Source organism: Taudactylus pleione, unplaced genomic scaffold, assembly GCF_031769625.1.
Source record: "Taudactylus pleione unplaced genomic scaffold, aTauple2 ptg000015l, whole genome shotgun sequence".
Lineage (NCBI taxonomy): Eukaryota > Metazoa > Chordata > Amphibia > Anura > Myobatrachidae > Taudactylus > Taudactylus pleione.
The window spans coordinates 28,515,094-28,536,029 of NW_028284417.1; the positions used below are offsets into that span (position 1 = coordinate 28,515,094).

Consider the following 20,936-nt stretch of genomic DNA (forward strand, 5'->3'; position numbering starts at 1 on the left):
ATTGGAGTCTCAGGTCAGATTACATATGTGTCTGCAGATGAAATTCTACACTTACCCAAAAGTCTGTATCTCAGGGAACAAGAAAAGAATGAAGACAAGAATCCTAGCGGAAACACCTGAAAAGCAGGAAATTGAAAGGACCCATGAAGAGAAAAAATAAACCGCAGATAAAAAAAAAAAAAAAGCGCAGCTTTAAGTACAAACTTGTCCTCATACACTATTGCTGCAGTCGCACCAAAAACAGCCCTTCTTAGCGCACCAAGTTCTGTCTGACTTGGCTTGTACCAGCATCTTTTTAACACAAAAATATATCTTAGTAGAACACGAATTCTACAATCCACTTCACAAGACTGCACCGATTAATTTGATGTGTGACACTTGTAAGACAGAGTCTGAAAAGAGAAGTTCTACGATGCAACGGGTGCAGCTTTTTTCCACACTAAGTTCATGCTGCATATCAAATTAATCAGTGCAATCTCGTGAAGTTGTCTGTCACATCAGTGTGCGACAGTCGCATTTTCGTGTGAAAAAGACACTCCGCGCAAGCTGAGCCTCATGGGACCTGATGGCTTACTCACGCTAGTCATATTGTGCCACACGGTGTACATCTGTAACATCAAAGAAAAAAGGAAAGCTCACAAAGAAACCAAGAAGAAAATCAGTGAATAGCAGCTCTGAGGAAAGTGATGTTCCCATCCCACTTGATGACACTTCTGAGTATAAGAGCTCGGAGAAAGAGAGAATCAAAACAGACATCTCAGATCTGTTAGTTGACAAATTTCTTATAGTCAACTTTGAAACAATTACATTGGTTTGATTGTGAAACTAGAGGGGGACAAATTGAGTGCAAGATTTCTCAAAAGAATCCGGAGGAGCACTGGCAAAGGGAAACCCACTATTGCAGTCAAGGATAATGTCAGTGTTCGCAAATATGCGCTATAGCGTGTATTTTTACGCTGAGTTGAGCAATGAGGGACTCACTTTTGAAAAGTAGCCGGGTCCCCTGGGACGCGCAGTGCTATGGCCAATCCCTGACAGCACAGCGTATCCCCTCTGCAGAGAAAGACACAACGCTGTCTGTTATAGCAGCCAATGAGAATCAGATAGACTCTCATTGGCTGCTGCTGTGGAAAGCCGTGCTGGGATGAAGTGTCTGATCCCGGCATCAGCACAGCTGCAGTGGCAGGCAGAGGAGATGTGGCCCCTGCAGGACACATCCGTGCCCGGCACTGGGACAGTGTGTTTGTTCCCAGCACCGGTTAAGCCACCGCGGCAGGTACCTGGTGAAGGGATGGCCTGGTCCCTTCCACCAGCGTCGGCGGTAAAGTGGCAGCTGGAGAAGCATGGCTCTGGGCGCAAAATAAAGGGGAGCTCGCTGCCTGGAAGCCAAGAAGCGGCGGCAGCTGTTTGGCACTGGCCGCAAGCCAAACACTGCTCGCAGTCCAGCAGTCATAGGAGGTAGACGCGATGAGCCAATCGTGGCTCGCCGCGTCATAGCCCCGCCGACTCATGGCGTCTTAAAAGATGCTGCTGAGCGGGAAACTTCAGTACGGTGGTGGAGGGGAGTAGTGAGGACCTCCAGAAAAGTGTGTCGCTGCAACAGTTCTAGCGGACGCGCAAGAGGCCAGAAGACAGCGTGATCAAGGAGGAAGAAAGGCAGAGGTGGCGCCGCTGGCCAGCATGGGCCAGCGGCATAAGAATGAAGCTGAGGACCGTAGACGACTGCGGGGGTGGAAATAAAAAGAGCCAACAAAGCTCCCCCCCACAGCCTCTTCCATCGTACCGGTAGGCGGCCTTGGGCCAACGATATTTAACCCCTCCTTAGACCACCAGGGTTGTCGGGCACTAGGCCTGTGGGATAAATTCAGGCAATAGGCCTGTGGGTATATAGGCGGGCACAAGGCCCGGGCTACATAGGGGGCATTAGGCCCAATTGAAGGTATCTTCCCCACAAATAGGTGTGAGTGACCTGGGCATTAGGCCCAGGTCACTAAAGGGTAAATAGGTGGGCCACTACTGGGGGCAATGCATAGGGGGTAAAATACTGGGGGCACTGCATAAGGGAGGGGGGACTAACACTGGGCCCAGGCCCAGCATTAGGCCCAGGTCACTAAATGGCAAATAGGTGGGCCACTACTGGGGGCAATGCATAGAGGGTCAAATACTGGGGGCACTGCATAGGGGAGGGGGGACTAACACTGGGGGCACTGCATAGGGGGGGGACTATTACTGGGGGCACTGCATAGGGGGGGGACTATTACTGGGGGCACTGCATTAGGGGGACTAAAGGGCATTAATGTGCGGCATCATTGTAAGGGGTATTCCTGCATGGCATGTGTGGCATAATGTGTAAAGGGCATTAATGTGCGGCATAATGTGTAAAGGCCGGGCACGGCTGTGTGGCATAATGTGTAAAGGGCATTAATGTGTGGCATAATGTGTAAATACCGAGCATTTATCCTTTGATAAATATGCCTATTATTACCTAAAGCGTTATTCATAGGCTAACCATACTATCACTTTAAAACGGGGCACTCATGAATTAATTACAAAGGTTCTGTGACTGGCTGACTTCATGCCTGGATTTCACCTGGTTTTAATGAGCCACAGAACCTGTGTAATCCATGAGTATCCCAGTCTAAAGGGATGATATGGTAAGCCTACTTATTCACTATGGGTTTTGTGAACAGACAAGTCATATTACCTGAAAGATCATGGAGGCATTAAAACATGCATTCAAGGGGCATGTGGGGATATTGCATGCTGTTGGGGTATCAGATGGGCATTTTAGGGGCATGTGGGGATGTGTGGTGGCATGTGGGGAGGTCTGAGAAGCATATGGGGAGCTCTTAAGCATAAATTATGATGGGACCCAGAAATGGTCAGGTAGGACCCCATTTTTTATAGTGGTGGATCCCTGGGACCCACATATTTTGTCACTCACCGCGAGCACTGATGATGTGGCATTTTTCCCACAAAGAGATGTGCTGAAGAAGCTACAGAACCTCAAAAGGGCTTTAGGAATGACAAGGAGGGAGCAACACTTTATATTTCCCTGTAACCTTGAAATAAAAGTAGATGGTTTTGTTTTACTTCAGTCTCATTTTTCCTTGCCTAGGGGACAACATAAGTAAAAATTGCCTCATCTTACCTCTTACCCAACTCTTCACTATGTGGGGAATTAAATTAGCCACAGTAAATTACCATGTGCTAATTGATCCCCGGAGCTACCCAATTAGCCGTAAAGTGCATCCGCATCGGGGATTTTTTGGGGGGGACCTCAGTAGGCTTTGAAAAAAATCCCAGATTAATTAGCCTGTTTCCAGGATGCTGCCCGCAAAAGCACATAGGTCTGTGAACTTATCACGGATTCTTTGTATTCTCACCCGAAAACAGATATTTTTTGTGGGAAAAAAGGGCTCCAATTGATTTGCCTGTAGCTCAAAAATGAGGAAAAGTCAAGTTTTTCGCCCCAAAAAATTATCAGGGGGTAAATGAATACTGGCCTATGAATGATACTGTGAAACTTTTGTGGCACCATATAATAATAATCATCATCATCATCTTTAATACCGATTATGGTGTTTTCCATGTGGAAATTTCAATCTTGACAAAGGTATTTTTATAGATGGAAATGTCAACAACTACATGGATGTGTGTGTGTAATAAATTTACATTCTAAAGAAGCATATATGCAAATACATTTTTTTATATGAAGACAAAAAAGGTGATACATTCATTACTATTACAGCTCTTTTCTTAAAATACCTCTCAGGGACAGTGAATTTACCTGATGTACCAGTATTCATGTTATTTGTTGTGCCACAACACATCAGTATCCTCCCATACTTCATACTGGTAGGTTAATTAGCTTCTAACAAAATTAATCTAGTGTGTGTGTGTCTCTGTGATAGTGAATATAAATTGTAAGCTCCATAGGGTGATGCAATATGGACAGTGGGTGCTTTACAAATAGCTGCTAATGAATCATCAATCTATATATACACAAATGTGTAAGTATTTGCTTAACTTTGTGATCTACAGATCAAAATGAACCACATTCAAAAGAAGAATTTAGAAGTAGTGACATAGCATTCAGCTACAGAACAGTTTGCTCTATTGTGCACACCTATCAGGTTAGGACTTTACAGCAGCCTTCTGTTTTCAGGATAAAGGAATGAAATTAAAACCCCGTTTTTTTCTTTCTCTACTGTGCTAAATGATTAAAACACAGTACAATTTAGTTAGAGCTCATCATTACTGTACTTAGCTGATGTTTTTTGATGACTTGACTGAAAGAAGAATTTCCAAAACCCGTAATGCTCATCTGTGTGTTTAATAACCAGCAATCAAAATGATACAAACACTCATTTATGTAGTCAATGATACAGCTATGTCATATCTAATGCAATAGTGTATTTGGCAGAAGCGCTTTTAAATATATTGCATAAAACATCTCAAAACATTGACAGATTGGATGTTATGAACTAGGAAAAATTGTATTCATCTGTATCAAACATCTAGATATAAACATCAGTAGAATGTTTGGAAGGGTGCTTTATATAATTATTCTAGTTTAATATGAAATGTCAAAAAGATTGAAGACGAAGCGGCAGACTTTTTGTACATAGTGCATTGATCATGTTATACTAGCCACTATTTTCTAATCAGATTCAGTGCACAATGATGAGTGTGGTGAAACACAATATGTATTGGCATTTAAAAACAACACTTCTACATTTATTAAGAAAAAAAAACACAACATGCTAACAAGGGAACACTCGAAAGAGGGAATTGACTAAAGAAACATGACCATGCAATATTAATGCTACGTCAATTGAATCCTACACTTTACTTTTTTTGTGCGATAAATTTGTATGCATAGCTGCAGGCTTTGATAAATATGTAGAGAGGAAAATCTGTTTCCCAGGTGAGAAGTTACTGAAACTGGCATTATGACCAAATAAATTAAAATAAAATCGATGGAAATATAGTTATCACACTAGTACACAAAATGAGTATGTTCCGATAGCACCAGATAATGTACCGAAAGTCAAAACACTGCAGGGATTTAGGAACAGCTCTGCCTCTATTATACCTTGTTGCTGAAAGAGCTATCAATCAATGGAGTTAAAAAAGGAGTTAAGGTTTCAACAGAATGAACTCCAATTCACCCATTGTACCTTGTGCAGGAACGCTACCAATAGGGCTTTCTTGATTGTGAAAGGCACCACAATGTCAAGGCTAACAGCCAACTAATGATTTAATAATGATGCAAGTTTACTATACTTGAACTGAGACTCACATCTCCCCTTGTCTATTAATTAAACTGTAACAGTTTCATGTGTATTTCTGTTTTTCCAAAAGTACAGATTTCACGTTTAACCAGCAACCCAGAGATACATTTTAGATAGTAATGTTATGTTAGCTTCTACTAATGCTTAACTAATTAGCATAACTAATGTTATGTAGTCTTAGGTTGCATTTAAACATTTGGCAAGTAGGACATAGAAAATGTTTGTGCTTCTGCAAAAAAAGGCAAATATAAGTCCTGAGTGAAAGAGAAATGGCAGTAAATGTATACTGATCTGTGGATCAATGATCAAGTGCATTGGCAAGTCAAGCACTCCATCATAGCTACTGGGAATTCGTGGTAAGGCTGCCAGGAAAAAAAAAAAAAAATGATGCACAGTACAGAGTGAATCTGATGTATGTTTCTTGTGCAAAGCATTTTCTCTGCAGTTGTTTGGGAATGAAGCCAAGAAAGGGAATTATTGTAGCTAACAAACAGTGCAACACTCAGGAATAAATGACAGCAGAAGCGTATAGTCAACATCTTGCAGCTCTAAATTAAGTACCCTGTTCAAATAAACCTGTTCTTCTCATTTGTTTTACATTGTTCTAAAACAGCTATACCTTCATTTTCCTCTAGATAAAACAGACTTAAATCTAACGAGTATATTGCTGAGGTACCATGGAAACGTTTAAAATAACATATGAAGAGTAACAGACATATATGGCTGTGTTCATTGTAGTGATCAAGTTCTGACCTCATGCTTCACAGAATTCTGCCATAAGCACAAAAAATTAAATGCATCTAAAATTGGATGCCATGGCTTTAATACTGTTATGAGCTTAGACACACTGCTAAGTGAAGTGACTAAGATGCCTGTGCAACCTATTACCTCTATATCTAACTAGATTATACTTCTAACTCTAAAAACTTGGTTTCAAAAGCTCTCCCACAGTACAAGTGTTATTGTGGACTGTTCTTATTAGATAGAATGTCTGATCAACTGTACCAGAATCCAACACTGACTGTCAATTACAAATTAAACTTTATTAAAGCAACTAGTTTTAGTTTCCTGAAGATCAAAACATTGCAATTAGCATCTAATTATATGCCTATTCGATTTTGCACTTTTTTCAAAATCTAGAACTTCTAGCAAATGACAAACCTTCAACTGTTTAAATACTAATTGTTAAATTACCCTAGTAATATTAAAATTAATTAACAGTATCGGATTAGCATAAATACTAAATATACAAAATACACAACAACGTATATGTCAATAATAAAACTGATAGAACTGACCCTATGAATTAAATATTTATGTGACAACAAATGTAGACATCAGCCATGTTATATATAAAGCTCAGGCAGCTAGACAAGAAGGTATGTGTTAAGCAAAAGATGCCTTGATTTTGTTACCAAGTGAGAAGTAACAGCAAACAAATCTCAGCCTTTTTATGTTGCAGAATGTGAAGTGTTAGGGGCAATGGTATTTCCTGGGGAAAAGCATCAGACACGCACACACACTGCCCTGATACATATTTTCAATCATTTCAAAGATAAATAAGTATACGTCGCTGGCTCTGCTTGCTATGCCTCTATTGTTATGCATTTGGAGATGCTGTGCACTGCAGGATAAAAATATCTTCCATTGCATGTAGCTGTTATCAGGGCTGAATTTCCCTCTGACATTGCTACACTGTAATTCTACATTATTTTTGCTACTAACATAATCAGTTGTTATTATGCCTCAACACTACCAAATTTTCCTGTGCTATCCAAGACTGCATTGTATAAATTGATTTTTAAGATGGGAAATACCAGGCTAAAGCTATGGACATTATATTGCAAGTTACCATTATTACATATGTCAGTCAACAAAACACTACTACATTATTTAACATACACTACTACATTAATGTGCATATATGTAAATTAAAATTGATAGAAAAAAAAAAACCCACAGATTTGCTTTTGCTGATATTTGTGTAATGCTGTGAGTGAATATACTGTACGATATTTACTTTCACCTAAATTAGGATAAAGCACCTGTGGCTCTCAATTAGACTACAATCCCTACCATGCGATACCATACATGGTTTGGTATTGTTGCATTTGCATTTGTTTAGAGAATGCAAACAGTCTGTGTTTTTTTATGGTAGTCAATACTGTACCTTTTTTTTAGTATAATTATTCAATCTTACAGCAAGTTCTGGAAACAGGAAGTTATGTGTGAGATTTTAGAAATAAATAAAATAAGCATCGGAAAACTTGTACAGAGCATGGAAGTTGTAACTTTAGGTGCGTGCCGGCACCTTTTGTTTTTGGGGGTTTTTAATAGAAAAATAAAGCATTGTAAACAGTAGAGACTGAAATGCAACTAAGTTACGTTAAATTTAGTAACATAGATGTAAACTTGCACAGTGCTGAAACACACAGCAACCAGACACCCTTCTTCCTCTACCTTGAGCTACACAGATCAAAGCTAATTGCTGATTAACTTCTACATCTGGTATTATAAACTTTATACACACACATACATACATTATATATACATACACACACATTAGATATCATGGATTTGGTCCTCATTAATATCCAGTACTCTAACATTAAAACAAATAATAAAAATTCATCCAACTTACGTTCACATGTGTCTCCTTTCTGTTGATATCCTGCTTTGCAGATGCACTTTCCGATGGGGACCAACCACTCGCCTTCCGCACTGCAATGCATCTTAGGAGAATTTTCTGCTTCCTCCTCTGCATTGCTTACACAAGTCCCTCTTACTTCAACCAAGGAGGAGAATTCAGAGCCAGTAACAGTGTCAGGAAATATGGCTAAGTTCTCAATAATGGACCAACACTTTTTGTAGTATACTTTCACAGAAACGAGAGCAATGCAGGCTCCTACGTCCTGAAATGCCAGGTAAAATCCTTTTCTTGAAAGAGGTCCAATTTCCCGAACCTCCGTGTTAAGTTTCATTTTCCGTTCTCCAAGGTCTCCTTGGGTAAAACTTTCATCTGCAGCTATAGTGTCTATTTTCACATATTGATTTTCTCTCATGTTTCTGCCAGTATCATAATCTGTTTCATAATAATACAAGTTAAAGGTTTCCTTGCAAGTTCCCAATACACCAGGAAGACTATTACAATCCCTTAACGTGAACTTTAGCTCAACAAAGATCCTTTGTGCATTGGCTTTTGAAATCCAGTTAGTCCGTAGCCAGTTGTTCTGGTTGGGTTCCAGGACCTGACATACCTGATAAGTTCTAATTGGTGTGTAATTTTCATCCAGTCCACTGATTTCTTCCCACTGGAAGTAGACGGAACTCACATTAACAAACGTACAAGTTATTTAACTAGAAGTTTACAAGCATTTTAGAGTTTACCACCAGGTACAAAATATAATAATGTAAATCTAATACCTTACATATTATCAATGATGTGCAATGAGGTAAATGGCTGGGGAGGCACTGTCTAGTATCAGAGCCACATTTGTGGGCATTATACAAAAGGTGCAGCAGTATATAGTGCTGGAAATTTGGTGTGTTTTGATCAGGGATGTGTGGAAAAGGTAGACAGGGGAGGCAGTGGCTCATCTGCCATACACTTACTCTAGAGTTTTGACTATAAAGATGATTAGAATAATACAAAAAAGATATTTATAATACTTTCTTTACATTTTTATTATCATTTTAGTAGTCAAAACTCTTGAGTATACCCAAGTGTGACAGGAAAGGCTCTGCCTCACCTGACCGCACACCATTGGTTATTATTCACATACTGTACTATCCAAAATAAATAAAAAGATAATGTGATGACAATAGTTTTAAATTACATTTAAACCTTCAAAAAAAAAGGCTTTCTAATGGTGGTGAAATTAAATACTAGAATTGTTCTGCTTGCAGAAACTAATATGGAAAATTATGGGTGCGCTCAATAATTTTTCATACTAGCTATTCACTCAATGTTAGATTAGCTTATGGAACAAAACTGAACCATAAGCAAAAGTGTTAGTTAAAAGCAGGAAAGAAGATCTTCAACAAAATGAATTTTGGAGACTCAAAATAGTTAATAACTGTCAGCAAATTTGCTGACAGTGTAATATTATAATAAGAACAGGTTGACATACAAAATGGAGATTGCCACACATATATAGGATATGCATACATACAATAGCTGGCATCCCCTAAAAATACTACATTCAAAGCAGTGGCTTGAATATAGCATTTTACCAGTCCCAGACACCCCTTTTCTTTTAGTTGCCATTAGTAATACCTTTTAAAACATCAGAGAATGACATTTAGAGTCACCAATTCTAGTGCACACTAACCGGTTGATATGTTCAACATTTAAATTTCTAATTAGGTTTTTAATGGCATTTCTTGTGCAAGTACATTTAATTAGAGATACTATTAAGTTTTAGGTCACAACATGACTGATTTATATTATGAAGATGATATCAAAATCTAGGTATTTAGTAAACTCTATAGTATGGTTGAGCTTATAGCTATTATATTTATTAGTTAACACCTGTAACTGTGAAAACATAGATATTCAAAAGTTCTATGGGAAAACTGATTACAGTATAGATGTAAATTAAATATACTGTTTATTGAACCAATGAAAATTAAATAGTTACATTTTATTATGATGAATGTATTGTCTGCAACAGTAATTAATTCTACCTTGAGTGCACTGACATAGTATAATGTCATAATGCAAACTACTATTTTAATTTTATTTTTCCTAAACCATAGGTAATTATGCCATATGCTATTTTATATACATATTACCCAAAGCAATATAAATTAAAAGTTTTCTTAAGAAATTGTCTTTAGGTGACAGATCTAAACAGAATATCATGTCATTAAATTGATACTTTAAAATCAGAATCTGAATTGTATACTGGAGGGAAAACTGTAAGCTCTTACAAAAGAAAAATAATCAGTATACAATAATTGAATCTAGGTTAATTTTAGTAACGGTGTAGAGTAAACAAAGTGGTTGATGAAATATGCTCCCCAAACCCAAGACTGACTTTAAAAAGAATGAATGTTTGACCTATCTTGCCATTACTTTTATAGCCTCAATATTCTGGCAGTTATTAGCCAGCCAAGCACATTATCAACCATTGGGCCACAATCTGTCTTTACTGTAGACCTCATTTGACATCGCTTACTTTATTTTGCATAAAGTAAATTGAAAGAAAATTTGGAAAGACTAAAGTTTAATTATATATTATAGTATTTGTTACTAATTATGTTGCCGGTAAGTGTTCATGTTTTTCTTTGCCTTTCTTTTAGAAACTAACTGTATATTTGCAAAAAACAGTGTTGTGACTAGGAATATGTAATCAGAAATATTTTACATAAAAACAATCTCTTGGTAAACCCACATTGCCTACTATAACCTAGGTTTTTTCAACTTGTAATATTAATTCATGTAATAATTTTAACGGCTTGATCTTAAAACCAGACAAAACTGTAATCTCAATTTGTGAAAAGGCAATCATAATTACAGTATGTTTACAAAGACAATGGTACTACAAGTATCTTTGTAATTAAATTAAGCAATAGTAAATCCAGTAATTACCTTATAGATTTATCTTACAGCAGGAATAAATGTAAAATAAATCTGTAGTTCACTTGAGCAATTATTCAATATTTTTTCTTTAGTCAAGATATTCTAGCAAATTTGAAGGTTATTGGGTCTATCACTATAGAAAAAATCCACAAAATACAAATGACAGGTGTAGAATGATTACAACTTAAATAAGCATGGAATGAGATTCACTAGTAACATGCAGCTGAAGTTGTGAATGGTATCGAACCTAGACATCACCAATTAAGAAATGAACCATTAAGAGTATCTTGATATTTTAACAACAGATAAGGTCTGTTAAAAAAAACAAAGAAACGTAGGGGGTAACATGTCATCAGAATAGTCTAATAATATTCTAAGACTCATCTAGTGAGTGTATATATGAGGGCGCCGAAGTACATATTACATGTATGGCAGTGCCGGGCTGAAAAGAGAATACATATATATATATATATATATATATATATATATATATATATATATATATATATATATATACATATATACACACACACACACATCAGTGTTACGCTATTGATACCAAGTGCCTGATAAGTAGTCCTCTGTCTGTTGATAATTATTTTCTAAGCAACTGCACCACTACATCAAGAGTATGTTGATGTGTGATGTAGCGTGCTGTGAAACACTGCTATACTGCATGAATGACTCTGATTTGTGCACTTAAAACAGGACATGCAGAGTTAATGCACAACTAGGAAAACATGTACAGAGGAAGTTTAGTTTTTAGAAAATGTCTAAGTATTCATTAGTTGCTTATCAAATTTCAATATAAGTTTTATGTTGTTAGTTTAATTTGTGCCTAATGGAAGTCATGCATTTTACAAGCTCTAAATCCATTGCCATTATGTTCTTAGACATTCTGAAGATCCTAAGCCAATCTGCAACTTGCTTACAGTATGTCGAGCATATAATGCAGTTTTCTGTTGCGATTATTTGGAAGATGTCTTACCCCACTGGACGGAGAAGAAATCCATTCCAATTCTGTCTGTTGTGCTTTGGAATCCAGCAATATAACTGCAAGACAAGTTATTATAACAATTATTATCTTTGTTTAAACCACACTCAGATTAACAAGCCAAAGAAAATAATTAGACCAGACTAAACATTTATCAAAAAGGAATGCTGTATAAATTATTTAGAGAGTCCTCTTTTATTACAAGAATGTCTATGTTTAACAAAAAATTGGCTCAATAAAACCTAATAAAATATGATTACAATTAAAATATGAATGCACACGAGCCAAGGAAACACTTATCATGCCTTCAGGTAAATCATGCCCTCATAGTGAATAGAAGAAACCAACAATTCTATAGTGTACTGGGCCTTCTGCTGCTACACAAGTTGAGAGAGAGAGATAGAGATAGAGATAGAGATAGAGATAGAGATAGAGATAGAGATAGATATATATATATATATACACACACACACACACACACACACACAAACATATATGTATACATTATCCAATAAGATAATAAGCTACCATGAAAGCATGTTTTATATAGCCAATAGTGGAGTGTTTATCTATGAGCAGAATAAAGTTTGTATCAAAATATATTGTTTAATGAATTTGGAATAGTGGCAAAATATTTAATGTTATATTACCTGTACTGTAACACTTTTTTATTTTCCCCTTTTTTTTTAAGCAGTTGCTTTAAGACGGGCACAACAAGCATGTAATTTTGTCTTTAAATGTACTGTAATTAATAAAATCTAAACTGTTATCCAGGTAATCATTCACATTATATGTAACCCCCATTGTCTACACTACTTGAGATGAAAGAACTAGGCTCTGAGCAAAACACAACACAACATCTGCACTGATAACATTTGTGAGATGTACTCTAGGTGCTACTGACAGATAGCAATATCCTTCTACATCTAGTCATATTCCTTGAAGAAGAAAAAAAACACCACACAGAGAGCTAAAGCATGCTGAAGCCTTGAATGTGAAATTGCAGCTGACATTCTTCAAGATCACACTATTATCTTGCTTACATTCATTATTGCAAAGCTCACATCTTTCCAAGTATATGAACAATTGTATCTAGTCAGATTCATGAGATCTTTGAATCGCTAGGCTGTATATTTTCACATGAAAAGGCCAAAAGCCCTTTTTGTATAAGGGTGCAAACTAGGCAATGCAAAGACCTAAAAACAAGTTAGGCCATGTTATTCTGTCCTGCACAACATAAGCATTGCTATAACCTGTAATAAAACAACTGCTTCCTTATATGTCGAGCACTTTACATTTTTTATTTCTATGATGTCTGAATTATTTATATATTGTTTTGTTGTTTGGGAAATCAGTTCTGGTTGTTGTACTTATATTTCAAAATAATGTGATGTTCCACATTATCAGTAAAAAGGAAAAAAAGACACTAGCATCAATGTATGTGTGTGTAAGTGCATAATAGGCTTATAAAGATAACGCAAATAAATAAATTAATGTTTATACTCCATTAAATAGATCATGTTGTTTCAGAATTAAGTTGTTGGATCACCCTGATAAGCATGTTAAAGCTTAGTATGTGTGTCAGTGTTACACCAAAGTACAAATTTCTACATCACTAACTGGGTGTAAATGATTCTACGATGAGACGTGTGGATTCAAGCAGAAGGCAAAGAAATAGATATATTTTGCCTCCAAGCAATGGAGACTGATCTTTCTCCTCAAATCCAAATTCCCAGGACTACCTCTATAAACCTGCTCCAGGAAAGGCAGCAGTCTCTCCTTATCTCATGTTGGATGAGCTTTTCGTGTCCTATTTGGCTGGATAATTCACTGCTGATACTGAAATGTGATTTGCATAATACAGTCACCCAGTTCTGGAGGCAATGTTCCTTCTGCAATCCTTTGATATACCTAGACACTTTCCATTATAATGTGCCCAAGTCTTAGAGCATGACCTCTGTATTGTGCTTCTAACTTGCCTAAAAGTTTAATCAACACTCCCTCTCCACCATCAATATCATCTCCACCAGATCATTTCATTCTGCTTGCTTATATTTTATTGCATCTCAAAAACATCAGAACAGATTACCTTTCGACATTAAAAAATTATTTTCTCCCTTCAAATGTTATCCAAAAAGGAAAAAGGAGAATACTGTATGTCAGATACTTGCCTCAAAGGGTTAAATATATATATATATATATATATATATATATATATATATATATATATATATACACATATACATATATACACACACACACACACACACACATACATACATACATTATTTTTTCTAGCTGTGTGAAAGGTCCACAACGGGTCTGAAACGTCAGACACATTTTTGTAAGACTGGTGGGATGTTACTAATAAATTACTGGATTTTTGATAATGCTGGGAAATGGTGAGTGCCCTCTATGTTGTTCTATCTACAAGCTAGCAGGACTCTGCTAGAATACTGAGGCTGTACCCCAGAGTGAAATACTGCAGTAAGTGCAGGTCACAAACATTGATATAGATTATATTGTGTGTGAGTGTGTACATACAGTACTTTCTACTGTAGAATATGGGAAAATTAGAAGTCACCACGGAGTTCTGTGACTAAACAAGAATACACGGTCGAGTTTTTGTCATACAGGTGACAGAATCCCAAAGTGCCTTATAATATTTGATAGTATAAGTGATATATAATAGATATACACACAAAAATATTATATGTACAGGCATCATGTGCATACAAATCCATGTTGAAGTGCTAATTAGGACTGATGTACCTGACTGGCCCTGTAGTAATAGTCGCCTAGTAGAGGGGACAAGGTGATGAGTGCAGGAGACACGAAGAGTTATGCTGCATGCAGGATGCACTCTGCTACTCCTGGTCACTATGCTCCTTCTACAGGCGTTGGTGGGAACTTTACATCACCACAGGCACACACAGGCTATGGGTAAAGTCACTTACACTCTGAGCTCACCTCATTCTCTGGTAAACAAATTAATATCAGCCAAACCAAAGATATTATTAGACCTGTCATCAAATGCAATAGTACAGTGTAATAGCTCCCCGTGTAGGTGTGTGACAGCAGACAGGGCTGTGCTGTGCTGCTCCCGGGTTACTACTACAGGTCCCATGAGGGAAATTAGAAATAGAGATCATTGTGATTATAACGGAACATCAGCTCCCCCGGGGCGCTCCTATACATAGATGTGGCGCTTACTTACCATGACGTGCACAGAGTTTCTCCACAACACACAAACTCCTAACTCTCCAGCTGCCACCCTGCCCGGGCACAGTAATGAGACTTATCCCCCCGGAGCTGCCTTACCTTCCTTCGCAGTTTGCGCCTTCCCAGGGTGTGCAACACATAGAAGACAGAAGCAGAAGGTAATCCAAGGGGGGCAGCAGAGGCGGAGGAGAACCATGGTGCATGGACAGAGCGTGGCAACTGCTGGAGATGGAAAGTCCTATGTGCTGGGGAAGTTACGGATCAGCTGCTTGTGCCGCCGGCTCTGTGTGGCTCTCATGTGCCGCCTATGTGCAGCGACACCAGGGAGGAGGAGGAGGAGACATTCCTGTGCTGCTGTCCCTGACTGTGCGGCTCCTCCGGCAGCGCTGTGCTGAGCACCAGCCTCTGACTGCAGCCCGGCCGCCGATACCTCCACACTCCAATAATATCAATTAGGAGTCAGGGGGCGGGAACGCAGCAGGATCAGCACCAGGGAGACGGGCAGTCGCCTGCAGCCAATCACATCCCGGGAGGGGTCTCGCAGCCAGCCAATAGCGGCACAGTGAGGGACAGGAGTCTGGCAGGTCACCAATGACATCTCAGGATGGTCCCGGGCTCGGTACGGCTGTCACTCTTCTGGCCCGGTGTGCGGTGCGGCCGGTCTCTCTCACAGACAGTGCCTGGCCGCCGCGGTATGTGCGTGCGGGGTGTAACGGACGGGCACTATCCCACCCGCAGAGCCCTTAGTCACCTGCGTCTGGCCACACAGACGTGCAACAGCAGACCGGCTGCCACCATTGACCAGTCATCCCAGTATACTTCACAGTGCCTCACTATACCTCTATACCTCACTACAGCGCTGTATACCGCCTGGTGCGCATCGCTGAGCAGCACAGTAGCCGGGAATTGACAGGTGGTGTCACAGCCCCCTATCAGTACGTGCCTCTGGGCTGGGGGCAGACACGCCGCGCCCGGCTGGCTGTGTAACTGATGGGGTGTTACTCTCCTACTCCCTCCGCACTGCAATAAAACAATGGAGCTTATGGAAGCGGCAGAGCTGCCATCCATCCTGCGCTGTAACAGCCGGGCGCTGCATTACACATGTAAGTCCGGTTATTGGAGGCAATGAGCCGTGGCGGCTGCAGGCTGTATAACACCTCAGGCTGCTGGCGGATAACTGTCCCGGCGATTACAAATCAATTTCTCTACACAGATAAGAAACGGATCAGTAACTTAGTGGGAACCTGACAGAGTCCTCTCTGTTCTCTGTCCAGAGCAACTTCCAAAGTTACTGTGAGAGACTTGATTGCCATTATTAGCAACAGTGAGTGAGGGGGGAACACATAAGTGCACTAGTGCCCGAGGGGGTAACACATAATAAGCTCACTAGTGCCCGAGGGGGTAACACATAATAAGCCCACTAGTGACTGAGGGGTAACACATAATAAGCCCACTAGTGAGGGAGGAAAGGGAGCCCGGGCAGTAAAGAGATAAATGATGGAGAAGCACACAGTACAGTGTAGGAGAGAGAGGCACTGACTGCTCTGCAATACAAGATGATGTTTGCAGAGATCGCTCATTATTTCAGGCTGCTTTCTTGTAAAGTGAAGAAAAGGGTGTCGGGTTGCTAATGTCACTGTCTCTAGCTGTGCTCCCCAGCAGCCCAGTACTGTCCTGACATCTCACAAAAGACCACATGAATCCATTGAGGACAGCTAGTAACAATGTTACAGCCTCTTTTACTGAGCTGCATGCATTGCAACACTCTAAAGTTACACTTTCTATAACTCAATTTCCTAACTTATGTTTGTTTAACTATTTGGAGTCTGGAAATACTTCTCTTTGTTTACTATTTGGTATTCTGAGGGATAGTTTTATGTATTATTGCCTATAGGTGCACGCCTGGATTCTTGCTTTTAGAAGTTTACTTTTTTAAAGTAATGTCAGTTCCTTATTTTATGATTCTGTTTGTCCATTATGATGTTTATTAGTGATTAGTATGTAAAACAATCATTTTTAATGAATATTATTCAACACTTTATAAAGAAAAATGTGAACTCATTTATTAATATTAGAAAATATTTAGGCACAAACAAGTTATACAAAACTCAACTTGAAAGAACTATTTTAGATTTGAGAAATATAGGTGCTCATGGCGGCTCCTCAGAAGTAATAGTAACTTTTTGTATATTCGCTACATTTTGTTTATTGTATTTTTGACATTTTGTGGGGATGTCCTTTTAGAACGTCCCCATTTTGTGTGACCAGGCTTATAGATCAATGACTTTGATAAATGGTTTCCCTTGTTTTAAAATATACAGGTACGTATTTACTATACTGTAGCTCTTGTTAAAATAATCAAACATTTTTGTCTTTGTTTTGTTTCCTGTTCCTTTGCAAACAGTTCATTTACTATGCTGATTCTAAATTAAATAAAGTGGAGCCTATTGCTTCAATAGTAAAAACAATTGGTATAACAGAAATTGTACAGTACATTGCTATTGTATCAACATAATTGCCAAGATTGCTGCCAGCATACTGTAAACATCTTGTTAAACTGTAAAACTACTTAAATACTCAGAATTACTATACAATGGAACACTATATGGATAATAATAAATAATCTGTCTTTGGTTTCAGTGAAAGCTTTAGAGTACTTAATTTTGTGTGTTTTGCCCATTTACCCAGCCATATGGAAAATACATTTCTCCTACTCAATCAGACTGTAAATCTGGGTACACATTAGGCTACCTGTGTACCCAGCCGATGGCAGATGCGATGGATGACATACAGTATCGTGCGATCCGTGCACACAACACAATTTGGTGAACGACCACACGATAAGCATGTGATCTACATCTTCAGATTGAGCAGCATGTACGGCAGATCTGAAGAAGCGACGGACGACCCCCATGGGAGCGAGCATTAGTACGTACACACTGGTCAATTTGAACTATCTGTCGTTCTGATCCATCAGAAAATGACAAATCATTTAAAAAATCGTCTAGTGTGCTCCCAGCTTAAGCACTTTAGGACAGACTCATTTTTCTATTGTATTCAAATGTCTATGCTTGCAAATTGGCACTGCATACAGTACATTGTGCAGCACCATATAAATAACTTAAAGATAATACAAGGAATATGTGCATATGTTTGAAATGCTATATATAATATGTGTGTGTGTCTGCATTAAATGCATGTATATTGCATTATGGATGCATACCTTTTACATTTCAATCAATTGCAACATATTTCTAAGCTTTAAAATATCAACATTATTTCATAAATTCATTATGAGTAATGTAAAAGGGAAATGTAAGAAAATGGATCCTTATAAAATGAAAATCGAATGTTTCTCTGGAGCATCCTAGATCTTCCTCACTCGACAAAACCCTGTAAGGTACACAGTGTTTAATATGTACCTTAATGCTTGGTGTGGCATATATTCATGCAGGGCTATGGTTATACCCATAACATAATGAGCTGCTGTTTCAGTACTGTATTTCAAACAGGCTGTTGTGTATCAAAAATATTGCATGTAGGTAAGTAGGCTGTAAGACGACACTGATAGTGTATGTGTCAAATTGCCTTTTTCTTTACAATGTATAATTGATTGTGTGTTTGTGTAGCTATTACAATTATGTGAGAACATATTCCTTGCTACCTTACCTTTACTCTCATATTTGTCAGGCTACCATGCCTTTCATAGTGTCAAATAGCAATAAAAATTTAAAAAACAACAATTAGAAGTATTTATAAGTATATATTTTATAAACATTGCTCAATAGTATTTGCTAATGTCCTTTCTATGCATTAAGTTGAGCATGAAGCAGATCTCAGGTTCAGATATTCAAAGTGCACAACATCATTATCCACTTGTCACCCATGCACAGTGAGTTTTGCATTCCTAAGAAGCAAGCACAGAATCCCTGGAGCTTTTACTCCCAAGCCAAACAGTATGTTGCTCTCTTTTCACATTAGAGGACACAGTTACACCACCTAAAATTACTGCTGTAGATTAATATGCAATTGAAACACACAATATGTTTCTTGTTTTGGTGTTAGCAAACTAGATCATGTATTATTTTCCATATGTCTAAACTGGACACAAAGAAATGCAGTGGTTGGAAATTATAAAGTGTTTTGTCTGGAGTCAGTGTACTGAAGCTGAAGCTAACGTAATTAGGTTGAAGCCTGTTCTTTAAAATTACAGTTTAACAGGAACATATACAGTATCAAGATGTAATCTCTTACCGTAACAACTTCACACATGGAGTTCTCTATAACACTACTGTGCAGTAAGAGTGACAGAATTTATGTTGGACAGGTGAACTAAAGCAAACACATTTACCATATGTTTTGCTTTTTTTTTTTGTTATCTCATTTTGAAAAATATTTAAATATTATATAACTACATTTTTTGAGTAACCAACTGTAAATAAAAAACGTGTTACACTTCTGTGACACAATAGGTAAAATAGTAGTCTCTCTGCGTCATACAGCCACTATTGATGCATCTGTGATCCATTCATGATCAATCCTTAGGATATATCAAGAATGATCATCTTATATGCTCTTACTCAGTGTCTAGCTATATTTTTCTTTAATACAAGTCTGTGCCACCAATTCCCCAAATTGTATTTGTAAATTATATATAGTGATGTTTTTTTTTCAGATGCTTCTCGCAAAACATACAAATTAATTCAAAATTGTAATCAGTTTGTAGCATACAGTACTGAATATTCCTACAACTACATAAATACATGCCCTATGTATATATTCCCATAACAAGCCAGTTTAGTGCTTAAACTCTTACACCAGTGTTTGCTTTCAAGAAGTGTAATTTTAATGATGTTTCAGTCAGAGTGATTGAGTAGTCTACTATGGTTCATCTCTTTCTATGCAATTCGTTTTAGATCTGTAGGTTCCTGTCCAAGTTACAGTATAGACATAGAGAAAACATGTTTAGAGTCTCCCAGTCATAAACTCCCTTCAGGATGTGTGATGAACCTGCAAATCATGTCTTCTCAATCCCAAATAAAATATATAGATTTAGTAAAAAGCAAGGCTACACACCAATAGATTCTTGAATCAAAATATGTTGGAGCCATTTTATGGAAGTAAAGCAGACACACATGGTGACATCCTAAAATATGTAGAAATTGTGGGTTCCAAATAAGCCCCTTTTCCAAATGCAGAATGTTACGATAATTGTGATTGAGGACCTTCCAAGATGTAGTTGGCATATTTTTTCACAATGTTATAACTACCTACCCAGCAGAAAGCCGATTGCACTTTATGAATTTGCAGAAATAAACTGCAAGTGTAAAAATAGGACATAAGGAAATATTTGCAAGTGCTTTGAGAGGCAGCAAGAAAACACTGAATAGTTCTTCCCCTGCGGAAAAGCAATCAATCATTGCATTACTCTGCAAGCAGTACAGATGAATTTGCTTTAAAATGCTGTGACATTGCTTATTTTCATACACTTTACTTAGGTAAGCTCCAGTGAAAGATTGTGGAAATTGACATGGCCAATCAGATACAATGTACTATTTACTGTCTTTCACTGTATGACATAAATGTTAGAACACTGCAAAAAGTGCTGAAATCAGTGACCATGTACACCTGAGCCTGACTTAACAGATATATTTTTTAAATCCATACAAAATGTTCATGTATTTTGTAAAATAGTTTAACATTCCATAGTTAATGTCACTTAACAAAACAAAATGTGGACATCCCATTGAAAGTAATGCTGGGTACACACTGGCAGATATATTGGCCGATCAATTGATTGCGTTGGCCAGTGTGTACTGTACCAGTGATATGTCTGTGA

General features: G+C 38.0%; 1 protein-coding gene across 4 annotated transcripts in view; it reads right to left on the minus strand.

Annotated features, from left to right (window-relative positions):
* EPHA7 (EPH receptor A7) overlaps nt 1–15,575 on the minus strand; it is a 191,459-nt gene extending 175,884 nt beyond the window's left edge. For all 4 annotated transcript variants that reach the window (XM_088472092.1, XM_088472079.1, XM_088472086.1 and 1 more), the window contains exons 1-3: nt 15,197–15,575; nt 11,870–11,934; nt 7,939–8,608 (exon numbers count right to left, since the gene is read on the minus strand). In XM_088472092.1, coding sequence (XP_088328218.1) covers nt 7,939–8,608; nt 11,870–11,934; nt 15,197–15,293 — 832 coding nt within the window. In that variant the 5' untranslated portion in view covers nt 15,294–15,575. The remainder of the gene's footprint in view (nt 1–7,938; nt 8,609–11,869; nt 11,935–15,196) is intronic.
* Between the last annotated feature and the right edge of the window lie 5,361 nt (nt 15,576–20,936).